Below are 16,162 nucleotides of genomic sequence, written 5' to 3'. Positions count from 1 at the left end.
TCTCAGCTGGGCCATGGTAGCATGAAGCAGCAGGAGTAGCAGCTTGGTGAGACAAAGGGATGAGGCTGGTGGGACTGACCCTGCGTGGCTGAGATGAGCCATTAGCAGGAGCGTGGCAGGCCAGGGGAAAGTCAGGATGGAGCCCCACGTTTTGACAAACCACCCTGGCAGGGTGATGTTTCTTGGGTCTGCTTCACCCTCCCCAGCCCTACACACACACAGCAGCCCAGCAACGCCATCCCAGCATGTCCCACTGACGCTGGTCCCAGCTGCTGCAAGGGACAGCAGAACACCACAAAACCCATCGGGGCTGATTTAAAGGCGTTGAAGTTACCTTTACATTTAAATCGCTGGTGCTCACCGCCCAGCAACCTTGGAGGACGCAGCAGCAAACCCATAATCTAGCCCCTCTCTGACTCCTCTTGCGTGATGAGTGATGAAGAGGGGACCACAGGATGCAATGGGAGCTCACTCAAATGCCGGGAAAAAGATGTATACATAAGGTCAGCTCTTTTTCTCCACCCATGATCACAGGCACCCAGACTCCAGACAGCTGGCAGCTGGGAGCATCGCCTGTCCCGGGGCGGAAATGCAGCCCCATCCCAGGAGGAGTGGAGCAGAGCAGCCATCCACAGTGGTGGAAGAGGGAAAACCTCCAAGCCAGGGCAAAAGCTGTAAGTTCAGGGCAGGTTTAGGCTAGACATTAGGAAAAACGTCTTCACAGAAAGGGTTGTCAGACTCTGCAATGGGCTGCCCAGGGAGGTGGTTGAGTCCCCATCCCTGGAGGTATTTAAAAGAAGGATAGATGAGGTGCTTAGGGACATGGTTTAGTGGTGGGATGGCAGGGTTAGGTTAAAGGTTGGACTCGATGATCTTAAAGGTCTTTTCCAACCAAAGCGATTCTATGATTCTATACAGCAGGTACAATTGCGCTCACTGCAACGCAGCCAGGGCACTGCTGAGTGGTGTGGCCCACAGCCCTGAAATCAGTTAGCGCCTTCAGTTTATCTTGTATGTTTTGCTTGAAAACCCCAAAATGTGATTTAATGCTCTGAAAAAATCTGGTTTCCCCACTCTGTGCTGATTGCTTCGAAACATAAGGAAACCATGTGGGACCCGGTGTGAAAGGAAATGAAAATGAAAGGTAACAAAGTGCCTGCACTTACAGTAAGGGACTGCGAATGGCTTTTGGATCTTTCCTGCCATCTCTCCCACCCCTAACCCTCATGTTAATTTTTTCATGATGAAGCAGTACTGGGAAGCTCTTTTTCCTTCTTGGCAATTGTATTTTTTCCTCTGCAAAAGCAGTAATTCAATGAACTACGTGATGAATTATTGTTGTTGTTATTATTTCTCAATTCCATTCTGGCCACTGTGGTGTTCAGTGATTCATTTTTTCCTAAAAATAATTCTTTAAAGACCCATTTAAAACTAATGGCATGATGGCAGCTGCAAGCTGGTGTGGTGTTAATTTTGGAAGAAAATAGGCAGGAAAAAAAAAAGACAAATCATGTAAAAAATAGCCAGCTGGGAGAACAGCAATAATTAGCTGAATTCTGAACATTTTTCTCCTGTTGTTATGGGGGGAAAGTATCAGATAATTTCACACCAAGTTTTCTCTGTTTTTTATAATTGTTTTGAGACCACGCTTGGATGGCAGAGCTTGAGTTTTGAAAAGCTTTCCAAGAACTGTTCCAAAATCTCCTGTGACTGATGCTCTTTAGAGCTGCAGGCGCATTTGGCAGAGAGCACAGGGCGTTTCCGGTGCTGGGTCTGGTCCAAACCCCGCGCCCACGCCGATGTGATAACGGAGAGGTTTCAGCAGCCGCCATGGTGCTGATGCAGGGCGCGGGGCCCTGTGCAACCCGCAGCCTGGTGGTGCTGAGCTGACTGGTGCAGGCACAGCCGACTGCCACAGGCCCTGCAAACCCCATCCACCCAGCCCCTCCCCAGGGCGCTACTGCCTGGCAGCAGCTCCCTAAAACCAGGCACCATGGGGCAGAACGATTACCGGGAGGAGCCGATATTTTCCAGGTGGTCATTTGTTCATGTGGCCACTCACTGAAGAAATCTAGCGATATAGTTTTACCAGCTGGTAAAAAGACACCTGTAAAATCATTTATTCTTCTCCCTGCAGGGGAACAATGCTTATTCTCCGTTTAAATGTATTTTTCAGGACAGCTAGATTGGTTGGAAGAGTGGAAGCAGAGCGCTAGCACATGCAAACTGATACGGGCCATCTGGGAAAGCTGCTGCTGCTATAGATTTATAGCGATCAGCTTGGCATGGCTCTCCTCATGCAGGGATTTGTCTCATCCTGACCAGCAGACAAACAGGTTTCCACTCCAGAGGAAGGATTATGAAGCAAAGCCTTTAAGTGGGACCGAGCCCTGCAGGTGGATTTCCCCCGGGATGGGGAAGACGCAGCATCTCCCCCCACCCCTTGCTGTGGCACGCAGAGGGCTTGGCAGCCCCCCCAGCCCCATTAAACCACATTAAATCATCCCCCAGGATGGGCAAGATGCAGCATCTGCCCCCACCCCTTGCTGTGCTACGCAGAGGGCTTGGCAGCCCCCTCCCAGCCCCATTAAACCACATTAAACCATAGGGATTTTCTTCTGCTGTAAGCATGCCCTCCGAGGGCTGCGGTCCTGCTGGTTAACTCTGCCAGGTCACAAGCTGTCTGCTGGCATCGGGCTCCCCTGTTGCCGTTTCGGATGTCAGCTGCCCCTCCGGCCTCACTGCAGAGCCGGCACAAGCTCTGCATCACAGTTTGGCTAAACCGACGGTGTTTGTCACCGGAGTCGCTCTGCTCCCCTCCCTCCCTCCCTGGGTGCAAATTAGCCCAGCTCTGCTCTGGTTGCTGGGTTTGCACCCGTTGACCTCAGCCAAGGTCTCTCCCGTGATGCCAAAGGACCCCATACACCCACCAGCCAGTGAACCATCTCTGCTCATTTCCAGCTGAGCCTCTCACCCCGGGGTGAAGGATTTCCCCACTCTCACCTTCTTAAAGGTCTTTTCCAACCTAAACGGTTCTATGATTCTGTAGCTGGCTGAATATGAGCCAGCAGTATTCCCAGGTGGCCAAGAAGGCCAATGGCACCCTGGCTTGTATCAGGAATAGCGTGGCCATCGGGAGCAGGGAAGTCATCCTTCCCCTGTACTCCGCCCTGGTGAGGCCGCACTTTGAAGCCTGGAGAAGAGGAGGCTGAGGGGAGGCCTTATCGCCCTCTACAGCTGCCTGACAGGAGGGGGGAGCCGGGGGGTGTGTGTGGTGTGTGTGTGCTGGGATGGTCTCTTCTGCCAAGTCACAAGCAATAGGACAAGAGGAAATAGCCTCAAGTTGCACCAGGGGAGGTTTAGGTTGGACATTAGGAAAAATTTCTTCCCTGAAAGTGTTGTTAAGCATTGGAATGGGCTGCCCAGGGAAGGGGTTGAGTCCCCACCCCTGGGGGTATTTAAAAGATGGGCAGACGAGGTGCTTAGGGACGTGGTTTAGTGGTGGGATGGCAGTGGTTAACAGTTGGACTTGATGATCTTAAAGCTCTTTTCCAACCTAAACAATTCTATGATTCTATGACCCATGAGATACCTCTTCCTTAACAGTCAGGGCAGCCATGAGCAAGCCCTGTGGAACCACGTGCTGCTTCAGGCTTTGTAGCTGCTAATACTGAAGAGCCTCACAGCGACTCCAAAACGTGACACTTATAATTTACCACCACCACCTCATCAGACTCCTTTCCCCTCCTTTGAACAGCTCACACCTCCCCTGTGTCGTCTCAGTGCCTCGTTCCCCTTCTCCTGGGTCTTTTCCCAAAGGGATGGCTCGTTAGGGGGGAGACTGAGCATCTCTGTTTGCTCGCCCTGGCCGCTGTCCCCAAGCCCTGCGTCACTCCTCACTGCGCCCGTCATCCGGCGCGGCGACAAGGAGCAGCCCGTCAGGAACGGGTGAATGTGGCATTTCCCTTCGGCCAAACACCTCCATCTTCTGAAATGCCAGAGCTGCCAAGCAATTACCGGGCGCGCAAGGCGGGCCAGTGAAAGCGGGGTAACTGGGGACAGACTGACGACAGACTGCCACTGGCTCCCTCCTCCCCCTGCCCACAACAGCAGCCTTTCCTGCGTTTTGAAGTGCGATCTCAGGCTGAGTCCCCTTTTACATGTGCGAGGCCAGAAGCATCAAGACACACCAGCAAGGGGACTGAAGTCACTCGGGGACATGAGGGTGTCCCCCCCCTCCAGAAAGGGGCTTGGAAGAGGGACCCTGTGAATGGCTTTGGAAGAGAAAAAATGTGGGTTTGCCCCACGACTGCCTGCACCCAGCCTGGATCTCACTCAGAACTACCCCCAGCTGAAACGAAAGGAGAAGTGGAAACCATAGACACCAGCCGTCCCTGCTCACGTCGGGATGTGTTGCACCTCAGAGGGAGAAGGGGCAGACACAGGGTGAAGACCAGCAGGGCCATGACGGTACTTGGCTTTTGTGCCTCTGGGGGAGACGTGGGAGAAGGGAGGGTCCCACGATGCCACCCGTCCCCCTGTGGCCGCCTGCTTGCTGCAGCGTTAAGACTCCCTATAGCCCTGGCTCCTCAGAGCAGCTTTCAAGCAGCGTCACATCCCAAATCCTACCTCAAAGGCATGAGATTGGACCAGGACACTCTCCTTTCTGGCCAGAGGGAAAATGGAGTAAATCCACGTCTGCACCCCTGCTTTTAACAGCACACAGAGCTTCTCCTTGGGAACAAAGCCACCTTGGAAAATGGAAGATCCAGCCTGTACCCTGTGGCTGTCTGGGGGGTCACCCCAACCCAGAAGGCTGAAATTAAGAGTTTGGCACAACCAGCCTGCAGGCACTGCCTCCCTCTTGCTCGCAGAGAGCCACGACCCCTCTGAGCCTCCGAGACCCAGAGACTTTCCCCAAAAAGACACACAACTGGATGCTACAGCACAGCCAAACAGGGCTACAACAGGTAGTGGCAGCCAGTAATCCCACACAGACCATTTTCTCCAATGTTTCCCAGCATATTAATGAAAATCCTGAGCCTAAAATGCACAATTTCATATGGCTCTGTCAGATGTGCTGCTTGGGAAAACAAAAAAAGGTCAAGCAGACTTGCAAAGCCAGGTTTTTCCCCCTGAAGCTCCTTAAATCTTCTTTTACATTCAAGCAGCTTTGCATTTCATCTGAAAAGCAACCACTCCAAGGTGCGACCTTCTGGCAGCCCCATGACCCAACACATCAGCTCCAACCCTTGAACTCATCTCCCTAAACTACAAGAAAGCAGCTAAGTAGCGGGGCCAATATCAGCCCCAGGAGCTGCCAGGCGCTGCAGGTTAACAGCAGAGGGGCCAGTTTGCAAGCTGTGTTGCCTTTGGCAGCTGCTGCAAGCTCTTGAGGCCAAACTTTTTGAAGGGACGCATCATATACGCTGGGGGTTGGCATCTGGAAAGGCCAGATCCTGGGTGAGGCATATCTGCTTGGGCGATGCCTCAGCTAAATAGCAAGATGTGATGTGTAATCAGGGCTGAGGTGAGTTAGCAGAGACGGAAAGGAGCTGAGAAGTGGAGCAGCAAGGTGGGACGAGGGTTAGGCCTTGGGAGCATGAACCTGCCTGGAAACCCAGAAAGAAATGGAGGTGAGAAGAGTCAAGAGAAGAGTCAAGAGAAGAGCATGCCACGGGGATGTGATGACCAACTCTAACCAGTCCTGTGGCTCAGGTCCTTGAGGAAGGGCAAGGGAACCGATGACCTACCAGCCCTTGTTTCTCACAGTCACAGAGTATGTGGGAAAAGTTCAAGCACAAAAAAGCACAACATTGTTTTCCACATCCCCTAGGAGCCGGACAAGGAATCCCAAGCACAATTTGCAGGAAGAGGGTGTGCAATGGATACTGAGGAACACCTGTAACAGGAAAGGCTGCGATCCTTGGGGTCGCAAAGTTCAGCAATACCGACCCTGAGGCGCACCAACAGCTTGGGAACCTGTTACAACCCCGGCCTTCCCACAAAGAAGCAGAGCACACTCACCTATCCTGGTGGGGAAGATGTCCTCGTTGTTAATGAGCATCTCAATCCAGTCCATCAGCATACACATGTACTGCGGGGCTGACAGCTTGGTCGGCTTCTTGTATTTGCTATCGTCCTGCCACCTGTACTCATACTTGAGCCCACCCGACATGATGGGGCAGCTCTTCTCCGTGCAGTACTCCGACATGGTGCCGTAGATGAGGTTGATGCGGTTGAAGAAGTCCACCACGTGCACGGCGATCCAGTCATTGATGCTCTCACCTGGAGGCAGCTGCACCACCGCTTTCAGGTCCAGCCCGGACTTGAGGGAGGCCTGGGCTTTCTTGTACAGCTCGAAGCGCTGGGTGCCCGGCTCAAACTTCTTTCGGGGACGAAACGTTTTGTCTTTGTTGAAGACTTGCTTGAGACACAACGCCATGGTGGGCAGGGCCGGCCAGGGTGGGGGCAGAGGCTTGGCGCAACGTAAAACTCAAGGCTGGTGTCTTCAGGAGTGGAGGTTTCTGGGAGGAGAAGGAGAAATTTCGATCAGCTGCAAGCAGCTGCATGCATGGGCTTGCAGGGACGAATTCACATCAGGGTGCTGGCTGGCCCCACTGCTGTGGCAGCGCACAAGGACAGAGATTTGGGGTGAGCTCCTGGCCCTTCTACACTCAAGCGAGGTGACCTGGAGCCACTGTTGCCACCTCACACAGCAGCTCCCAGCACCAGAGAGGGCGAGCGCTGCCACACGTGCCCCGTGCAAAGCTCGATGGCAGATGGAGCCCCTCTTCCCTCAGGAGCACACCAGGAGCTCAGCAGGGTCCAGCAGCCTCTCACCTCCAGGGCTTTTGTCAGTAACCGCTGCCCTAAAGCGAAAGCCACAGTATCAGCAGAGCTCACCAGTCCTGCCAGTCCCAACCTGGTGGCCCTTTCCTCTTCCAGAGAGGGGGAAGCGTCTCTTTCCCAGGGATTTCTCAGGGTGAATAACCCCTGGCCCTGCCACGGTGGCTGGCGAGCAATGCCCCAGGGACCAGCCGGCTGCTGGTTCACACAGCCCCAGCGCCGAGATCAATGGGAAAAGGGGGGACTTATTTTTGTTGTTCTGCTCCATGTGTTTGTTCAAAAGAACAAAACCTGCATCCGAAGAAGGGAAACAACAGCCCAGCACAGCAGCACATCGTGCCAGGATGCGGCCGGCCCTCCAGGCATGCACACAATGCATGCGGGAGCGGTTGGGGTGGCGAGCTGATGCGCCGGGTGACGGGGGTGACTCGGTCTGGAAGTCACGGCTCGGCAAAGCGCTGAGCTCACCCCTTCCTGCCTGAGCTCAGCAGCACAGGCGAGGGCTGCGGTGTTTCCCTTTTTTTTTTTTTTCCCCCTCCTCCCTGAAGCTCCAGTGGCAATACCATCCGCCCCGGGCTGTCCCAGACAGGCTGCAATATGCTTGTGCGTTTAGTTACTTGCACTCACCACCAGTGGTGGTTATGTGAGATCAAAGCCCTCTTGTGCTAAATGTTTTGCTGAGGCTTAGGGAAGAGAAAGTTCTCCAACAGCTTCCCCCTGACAGGAGGAGATGGAGAAAGAGTTAAAAAAAAAAGGAAGAAAAAGATTCACGGAAAGGGGAAGTGACTTACCCAAAGTCACGAGCAGGAGGGAATGGTGCCCAAGCCAAACCTGGATGCACATTCATCATTTAAAAGACAGCTTTCAGCCAAAAGCTTGCTATATAAACCCTGCTCTCTAAACTTAGTCGTGAGCCACAGGCAGATTCTATTTTGCCTAGCAGAGACCAGCTAAACATCTTGCAAGGGAGTCCCCGTGCTGCCCTGAAAGTCCACCCACAGGGGCATCACTGGGAGGCAGCAGGACCTAGTGATCACCCCGAACACCAGCAGGATCTGCCCTGCGGGGATTTCTACACCACAACCAGCATCTGGCTGCAGGGGGAAAACCCTGGTGTGGGTCCAAGTGCAAACCCTGACGTGGTTGCAAACCCTGACATGGGTGCTGTCAGTGCACTAACCACGGCTGGAGCGATGCTTTGCCACCATTACGTAGCTCGCAGCATGGTGGTACCAAACCCTGCCACACTCTGCTGTACCCAGGTACAACCAGACCTGAAACCATATGGTTTTAGGTGCTTTTTGCCCCACGGAGGGGGTCACAGCCATCACACATCGTTACACAGAGTGACTGTAATACCAGGGTATCTGCAAACCTTTCCCAGCTCATGTGGCTGGGTGGGATTTTAACAGCTCCAGCCCGGTTATCCTCATTTATTGCTGAAGGGCAATGACTGGAATGTATTTCCTGGATGCTTTTTCCTCCCCTGCCCCAAGCAGCTGGCTCTGGCCATATCAAAGAGCTTCAAAAAAAGAGCAGCAGCTCTCCAAAATGCCAACCGATGGAGGGAGCCAGAATCGTGTCATGACTCCTACCTGTCCTGAGGGGAAGGGTCTCCTGTACAGCAGCCCCGAGGGAGCCCCACAAAGGCCAAGGGACGCTGGGCACAGCGAGGCTGTAAAGAAAAGCCCTTATCCGGAGCTTCCCACCAGGCTGTCGCATATTCAAGGCACATCCTGTTGATAACACCTCTAAAAAAGGCTTCTTGGGGAGTTTGCTAATCCATAACAGTTTCTAAAATACATACATATACGTACATATAGAACTACTGCAGTGGGGATCCTGATCGAGTAACATAGGAGGTGCCGGGCTTCCCTTTGGGATGAGGCATCCAGCAGGGTCTGCCCGTACGGAGGTAGGCACGAGGGGGCTGAGCAGAGCCTGGCCCTGCAGGCAGCGTGGGAGGGAGGGGGCCAGCAGCGCCTCTGCTGCTTTCCCCCCCCCCGGCCCGAAGCACTTGTCACTATAACTGGCTCTGCCAGCAAGCCAGGACACAGGGCTGCCACCACCAAACCAGGACATGGGGCTGTCCCTGCCCTGCCACTGTCCCTGCCCTCAGGCATGGATTATTTTTCCCCTCTCCTTCTCTCCTGTCACCAGCCAGCGGCACAGGGCTCTGGCTGAAACCTGAAGACCATTCAAATGAGAAAAAGTAAACAGTGGTGCACCTAATGAGAAGTCAGGATTTCCCCATCTGACACTTGGGAGCTTCCCAGGAGGGGGCTGAGGCAGCACCCACTAATCCATCCTGCAGCTCCCTCATCCCCATCCCCTGCCAGTCTGCAACCCCCAACAAAGCCGAGCAGCCCCTTTGCCCAGCACCCAAATAAAACCCAGTGACTGCCGCCCCGCAGGGCTGGACAGGCACCGCGCGGCACCACACCAAGCCTGTGCCCTCGCCCTCTTTGCCGGGTAGATGGAGGATGAACAGCTTGGTTATCCCCTCGTTAGGCCAGACCGATGCCACTGGGTCACACCGTCCCTCTGGGTTAACAGCAATACAAGCGAGGACTGGGATCTAACCCAGGAGGTTTCCCTGGGATTTCGGCGACGCAGGTTGTGCCAACAGACATTTCCCCATGTTGCTGTTTCTGCTGGCCTCAGCCCCATTCACTCGGCTCCAGGAGCTGTTGCTGTTTGCAGGCTCCTCCAGGCGGAGGCCATGTTTGTTCTGGGGTGACAAGAAGCTACCCTGGCAGATGATATCCCATCAAACACATCACTCGCAGGGGCCATCAGCAGTGAAATCTGTTCTCTCTGAACATGGTAGGGTTCCTGTGCCTCATCCTGAAAGCCCTCTGCAAATATTGAATCACTCACTGGGAAATAAACTCTGCATCTCATGTCCTGAAGCCATCCTCCTGCCCCGTAACTCATCCCACAACTACGTCTCTGCATCATTCACAGCTGGAGCTCCGTGTTACCCTACTCGCTCATCAGGCAGGTGGGAACGTGCTTCGTGCTTAGAATCACAGAATATTAGAATCATTTAGGTTGGAAAAAACCTTTGAGATCAAGTCCAACCTTTAACCTAACACTGCCATCCCACCACTAAACCATGGCCCTAAGCACCTCATCTACCCAGCTTTTAAATACCTCCAGGGATGGGGACTCGATCACTTCACTGGGCAATCCTTTCAGTGAAAAAATGTTTCCTAATGTCCAGCGTAAACCTCCCCTGGCACAACTTGAAGGTACCATCTGAAAAAAACACCTTCAGGTGTTTGGGCGGTGAGCACCAAGCATGCTTCAGTACCATCCGAATAAAGCACCAGGTTAAAAAAACCAAACAAACAAAAGCAACAAACCTGCTAAACATCTGCCACGTATTTTCCTACCATGCATCTCTTAGAGATCCCCAGGAAGGGGGGAGCAAAACCCGTTGCTGCCCAAGTGCTCAGAGCAGACCTGTCCTCTGAGCCCGCGGGGTGCTGGCACGGCACCCCAGCCTCCCTGCTCCCTGGGCACGCCGGAATAACACAAGCGGTTTTGCTTTCAGGATCCTCACCAGCATTGCTACCAAATTACCAAATCACTAAAAGGCCTTGTGAAGCCTTACTGGAGAAAAATGTTCTCGAGAAATTAAATTTAACACAAAGCCAAAAACACAGCCTGGGATTTATGACCCAAAGAAGCGGGGAGAGGTGCCGGGCCAAAAACCAGATTTCTTCTCTACCTTGCTCCAGAGCTTTCACTGCCTGGAGAGATCAGTGTGCAGGGAAGGATGGGAGCGGTGTAGGGAGGGTGCTGCTTGGGGGCCAGGACTGGGGCTTGAAGTAGCAGCTACCGCCCTTGCGGCTGGGGCACTGAGACAGGACACACCAGCTTGGAGCAAACAGGCTCTGCAAAGTCACCAATGCCTCAGTTTCCCCTCAGGCAATGACCAAGCACCTGGACTCCCCTTTCTGGGAAGAAAGACAAAATCCTTTGGGAATGGTCCCAGATGCATCCCGAGTCTAACTGGCGGAAAAGGGCATGAGCAGCAAACGCAAGACCAGATTTTTCCTGTGTCCACCTGTATGCAGCCAACTCAGCCAGCGCTCTTCCATCACTGGCCGAGTATTTGGGACAGGTCCACGTAAAGAGACAGAAAATGCGAGATCTTCCAAGGTTTAACTGTGGTGCGGAGTTCAGCTCAGCCTGACGTTCAGGGCTGTCATGTTCCTGGAAATCAGGCTGTGGGTCCGCTGGGGCTTGGGGTGGGACAGGAGACCTGTCCAAGTCCAAATCACTGCTCATGCTGCCTGTTTTGGGAAATCCAAAGGAGGGCGAGCTGCCATTCAACAAGCTTAGACAGCAGCTTCCTACGACATGACTGTACACATCCCGCTGCCGTGACGGCAGGGCCTGGACTGGCGCCATGGCGGCAACCTGCAGGTCTCTGCCTTTGGTTCCCACATGCAAAATCAAAGCTTCCCCGAGAGGAGCCTTGGCAAAGGCTGCAACCCCACTCCACCACGCCGCAGTTCCCATCATGGGGTGGTGCCGGCACCCCAGAGACTCACACATCCCCCTCTGAAGCATCTGCAAACCCCCAAATCAGGCCTCGTCCTGCTCCCAGGAGTGAAGCAGGTGGCCATGGAGCCGGAGTCTTTCCCCGCTGTGTCATTCCACGTCCCCACTGAGGACAGTCGGAGGGAGGATGAGCGAAGCTGCCGGGCGGAAAGAGGCCACCGCTTCCCATGGGCCATCCACGCCATGGCATGCTCTGTGCTCGCTGCCCAAAATAGCCTTGGCTTTGCAGAGGGTTGGCTTCAAACCCAGCTGAGCAGCCGCAAAGCCCCGTCCATGGCTGCAAAGGCTGCTGGCTTCGGTCCTGCCCCTGTTTTTACCAGCAGCAGCAGAAATGAAACTCAGTTAAGTTTAGCAAGAGCCAAATGAGCGCAGGGTTAAGCTCTGCGAGGGCAAGGCAGAGCCACTGCCAGGGACGTAGCAGGCAGAGACACGTGAAAAACTGATTTCCTAGATTGCTGGCAGCTCCAGAGACAAAAGGAAATGAACTGGATGGGGTGTGGGGGGGATGTAAGTTCAGGGTCAAACAAAGCCACTAATTTCAGATTTGAGGGCTGTTTTGGTATTTTACTTAAGCTTTTTTTTTTTTTTTTCTTTTTTTATCATTTGAAAACCACAGAGGAACACGGCAAGACGAAGGCTTTGTTGTAAATTAAAAACAACTCTGAAAGGTCTGTTTGGAAACTGGCAAAACAAAAGGGGAAAGCAGGCAGAGCGGCGGGAGGGGGGCTTCCTCCCCCCCAGTCCTGCAGGCGCAAGGCAAGGCCAGCAACAAAACCTCCAGTTTTGATCCCAAATAAGCGTTAGTCAGAAACCCAGGAGGAAGGATCAGTCAGACACACTGCCAGTCTCCAGCGTGATGGGCACCAGGGATGGTCCCATGCTCCCTGCCTCAGTTTCCCCAATTTCAAAACTCCTCTCCCTCCCTGGCTGCCTTTATATTAAGGGTTGCAAAAGCAAAGGCTTCAGGGGGAAAAGAGCTTTGCAAGTGCCCCTGGGAAGCACTAATGCTTGCGGAGGGTAAGGAGAGAGGAAGGCTCCCAACACTGGCACCTCCTGCGGCCCCGGTGCCGAGTGCATCCTCTCTGGATCTGTCCCGAGACGGTTACACGCTCGCACAAGCATCTGACGGGAAACCGCAGGCGGCCGCTTTGGCAGCACGCTCCAAGCCTCGCCGGCACTGCAACCACTGGGGAGCACCACGAGGGGTCCAATGCAGTGGGCAATCCGCAGGGAGACTCCGTCTCCCACTGCTTTGGGAAGAGGCCATGGAGGGAGAGCGCAGATCTGTGCAGCTCCAGGTACAATAGAGCAAAGGTGTAGTTTAAATACTACCAGCTCTGCACATCCCCCTCAGGCTTACCCAGGGGATCTTGCCTTCGACTGCCCAGATGTCTACTTCTGCTTCCCTGCTTTAGGGGATTCCCTTCTCCCCGCCACAGGCAGAATGAAAGCCCCATCCTGCCCCGTCCCCAGCAGAGGAGCAGGGCAGGCATCAGCTCAGCCACCGTCTGCCAGAGCCCCGAAAGAGCCAGCCAGCCTCCAGATGGACAGCCTGACCAGAAACCAGCTGGCCCCAGGGCTCAGCTGGCTTTTTGCCGCTCTAGAAAGCCTTACTGTCTGGCTGCTGACTTGACAGCCCTGTTTCTTAAGTTTCCCTTCAAGCCCCAGAGAAGTCCCGTCACAAAGTCTGGTCTTCCACCTGTCCCAGAGCATCTTTGCAACCGGGACTTCTTCCTGGTGGACTTGAAAGTACATCAGAAGCGCCCCAAAGGCCAGAGCTGCCTGTCCTGAGTGTCCCCTGCACTGCAGCCACCCCAGCCTCAATCTAGTCAGGGGCTGTGGGCATAGGGGGCTCCTAGAGAGGGGGTGGTAGCCCCTCTTTTCCAGCCTTCGCAATAGCCACGTCTAGCTTTAATCGTCCAAGGAAGGGGGGGGGGGTGCAGGAGGAGGATGCCAGGGAGCACAATCCTGGGGTGCTGGCCCCGCTTCCTCTGTGCTTCCTGCTGGAGCCAAGCCCCAGCTGGGCTGTCCATGAGAAACGGGGTTATTGGCTGCTGATCCCAAATATAACCCAAACGATGGAAAATTCCAGGAAATGAGCCAAGACAAGATGCTGGGAGGGGGATCAAGGCCCAGCATGTGGGCTGGGGGAGCTGCAGAGAAGCCCTGAGCTCTCAGTAGCTTCTTCCTGCCTCCAAACCCCCTTGTGCAAACCCCCTTGGTGCTGTGGAGACCCATGAGAGGTGCAAGCATCCTCCAAGGCAGTCCCCGAGCACCCATCTCCGGAGCAGCCACCTCCAGAGCAGCAGCAGGACTCAGCCATGCTGGTGCTTCCCCCGGCTTGACCGGCGCTTGGAAATCCCCAGCTCATGTAAAACAGACCCAGCACAGCTTCCAGGAACAGGACTGCATGCACCTTGGCTTGCCCCTTGGGCAGCCCCGCTCCCCCCCGGCACTGCCCCGCTCCTTGCCCTGCCTCCCTGCCATGCCACCAGCAAAGCAGCAGCCCCCTGGGGACCACAGCCTGTCCCAAAGGTGCTGAGGAGGTTTTTCCCAAGTCACCCAAGATGCCTCCAGGCAGAAAAGCAAAGGCCCATCTCTCCGGGCTGGAGGCAGCGTATCCAGTTCATTTTGGGGGTGATGCCCTTGAGGGTCTGGGGGATCTTTAGGGGTACCTCATTCCTGGGGGGCTGCAATCTTGCTGCCAGGGACTTGCTGGGAGCCCTGCAAAGAGGTGTCCTCCACGGTGCCAGACTGCTCTGGTTCTGTCCCAAGGGCGATTACTTCACCGTTAGATTCGTAATCCCAAACACCGGGAGCTCCGGTCCTGCGAGTTTGGGGAAGAAGATGAGAGGAGAGAAGCCAGCTGCTGAAAACCCATCTCCACCACTCGTTCTCACCCCGTTCCCCCCACCCACAACTTACCACCCTCCCTCTGTCGCTGCCGGGATTCTCCCACCCAGACAACGCATGTCTGCCCACACCGTGTGCTGCCGGCAGGAGTGCCTGTCCCCCCTTCCCCTGCTTGTCCCCCCTTTCCCCTGCCTGTCCCCAATTCCCCTGCGCACCGCAGGCCATACGCACTAATCCCCTGCCCCGCCGGCGGTGGCTCCAGGATCCTCCTGCATCCTCAAAAGAGGCTCCCTCTGTATTTACACACCAGCAGCTGAGCGGAGACGCGCCGGAGGAAGGGGAAGAGCCTTCTGCAGGCGGCCATGCCCTGGCCGGGATTGCTCCTTCCCCAGCTAACCCCAACCAGGTTTTCCCCAACCTGTGCTTAAAAGCCCCCGAGGAGCATCCTTGGGGATGCAGCACTGGCTTTTTGCACCCCCAGCACTCACCTCATTCCCTGGCACGCCCGCCTACCAGCCCCAAATTCCTCCGCTGCACTTTCTGCTCTTACTGAGGAAAAAGCAAAAAAAAAAAGAAAAAAAAATTAAGAAGAAAAAAGTCTAAGCCGGGCTCCCCGTGGGGACTGTTGGCGGATTGGGGATCGCGGCGGAGGGAGAGCCGCTGCGCTCTGGCGCTCGATGGGGCTTCGTTACAGAAACCCGGGCCGAGGGTTTTTCTCCGGCCGGTGATGTCACATCCTGACCCCGCCGGCAGCTCCAGCTGTCCCTGGAAAACCCGCTGGGAAGCCAGCCTGTAGCCCCCCGCCAGCCCCGGCGGTGGGCACGCGTACGCTCGCCGGCACCCACACCCACGCACCATTCCTGGATGCTGAGGTCCTTTTTGGCACACCATCCCGTGCTGCTGGCAGGCTCCAGGCTTTCTCGGGACAGCAGCGCGCTGGGGAAAAGAAGAAGAAATCCTGCAGTATTTTTCCCCAACCCTCTTTTGCGCAGCCCACCTCCTTTCATCCTTCCCCCCCCCGCCCCCCGCACGCACACAAAAATCAGCCGGATTACTTTCTGTTGGCCTCGGAGGTGGGGTGAGCTCTGGAGCGCTCTGTGGTATTTAAACAGCGCTCGGCGAAAGCGAGCCTGCGCCGGCACGCTCAGCACCAAGGGGAGCTGCCAGCCGGCGTGGGATGGCTCAGCACCAGCCAGGACGCTGCTTCGGGGTCAGATGCCCGGGTGGGGATTTAGACCTCGTGGAGCACCCCATGTGTGATGCTTACGGGTGTCGCAGCGGGGTGGGGGGCAGCAGCACGGCCCTGCCGCTCGCAGTCTCCTTCCTGGCACGGCAGCGTGTCTTTCCCAGGGGAGCAGCCTGGCTCAGCCACGGCAAGATGCAATGCTAGCGCTGCTGGAAATGTCTGCACGTGGTTTGGCACCGGGACAGCTCTAGTGAGGGAAACTTTTCTAGGCTGTGCTTAAACGTGCGTTAAAACTCTGGTTCAGCCAAGCCTTTGCAGGTGATGGGGCGAGCTGGGGACCGGGGCGCAGGGCGAGGCAGGGGTAAGGAGCAGCAGGAGTGTGAGAAAGGAAACCACAAACCCAGCAACCTGAAACAGCGGAAGGATCTGGCCGCTGGGTGCATTTGTATGAAGCAGGACGGTTTAGGATGAGAGTTTGCCTCCCTGCCTGGCTTCCCCTGCTGCTGCGGCCGTGGATTTATCTTCCAACCCTGTGCAGACCATGCGCCCAGTAGGATGCAACTCTGCAGGATCCGGACTCCTTCCCCTGTAACTCCTTCCTTCTCAGCTACCCGTGATGCCAGGGTTTGCCCTGGAGGCACAATGTTCAGAGACAGTCTTTAAAAAGCAATTACCTGCCTGGGGATGGCAAACATCCCC

The 16,162-nt window shown here is 55.2% G+C and overlaps 1 protein-coding gene across 3 annotated transcripts in view; it reads right to left on the bottom strand.

Annotated features, from left to right (window-relative positions):
• Positions 1-15,727, bottom strand: part of MOB3C (MOB kinase activator 3C) — a 25,577-nt gene extending 9,850 nt beyond the window's left edge. For 2 of the 3 annotated variants that reach the window (XM_035894246.1, XM_035894245.1), the window contains exons 1-5: positions 15,333-15,727; positions 15,133-15,213; positions 14,766-14,826; positions 14,100-14,251; positions 6,028-6,527 (exon numbers count right to left, since the gene is read on the bottom strand). In XM_035894246.1, coding sequence (XP_035750139.1) covers positions 6,028-6,445 — 418 coding nt within the window. In that variant the 5' untranslated portion in view covers positions 6,446-6,527; positions 14,100-14,251; positions 14,766-14,826; positions 15,133-15,213; positions 15,333-15,727. Of the gene's footprint in view, positions 1-6,027; positions 6,528-7,640; positions 7,681-8,444; positions 8,493-14,099; positions 14,252-14,765; positions 14,827-15,132; positions 15,214-15,332 lie in introns of those variants that run through there. The other variant, XM_009638795.2, reaches the window with a different exon arrangement.
• Between the last annotated feature and the right edge of the window lie 435 nt (positions 15,728-16,162).

The sequence above is a fragment of the Egretta garzetta genome, unplaced genomic scaffold, assembly GCF_000687185.1.
Source record: "Egretta garzetta isolate BGI_Z169 unplaced genomic scaffold, ASM68718v1 scaffold145, whole genome shotgun sequence".
Taxonomy (NCBI): Eukaryota; Metazoa; Chordata; class Aves; order Pelecaniformes; family Ardeidae; genus Egretta; species Egretta garzetta.
Note: the sequence above shows the minus strand (reverse complement) of the source record. Positions and strands in the feature narration are given on the sequence as shown.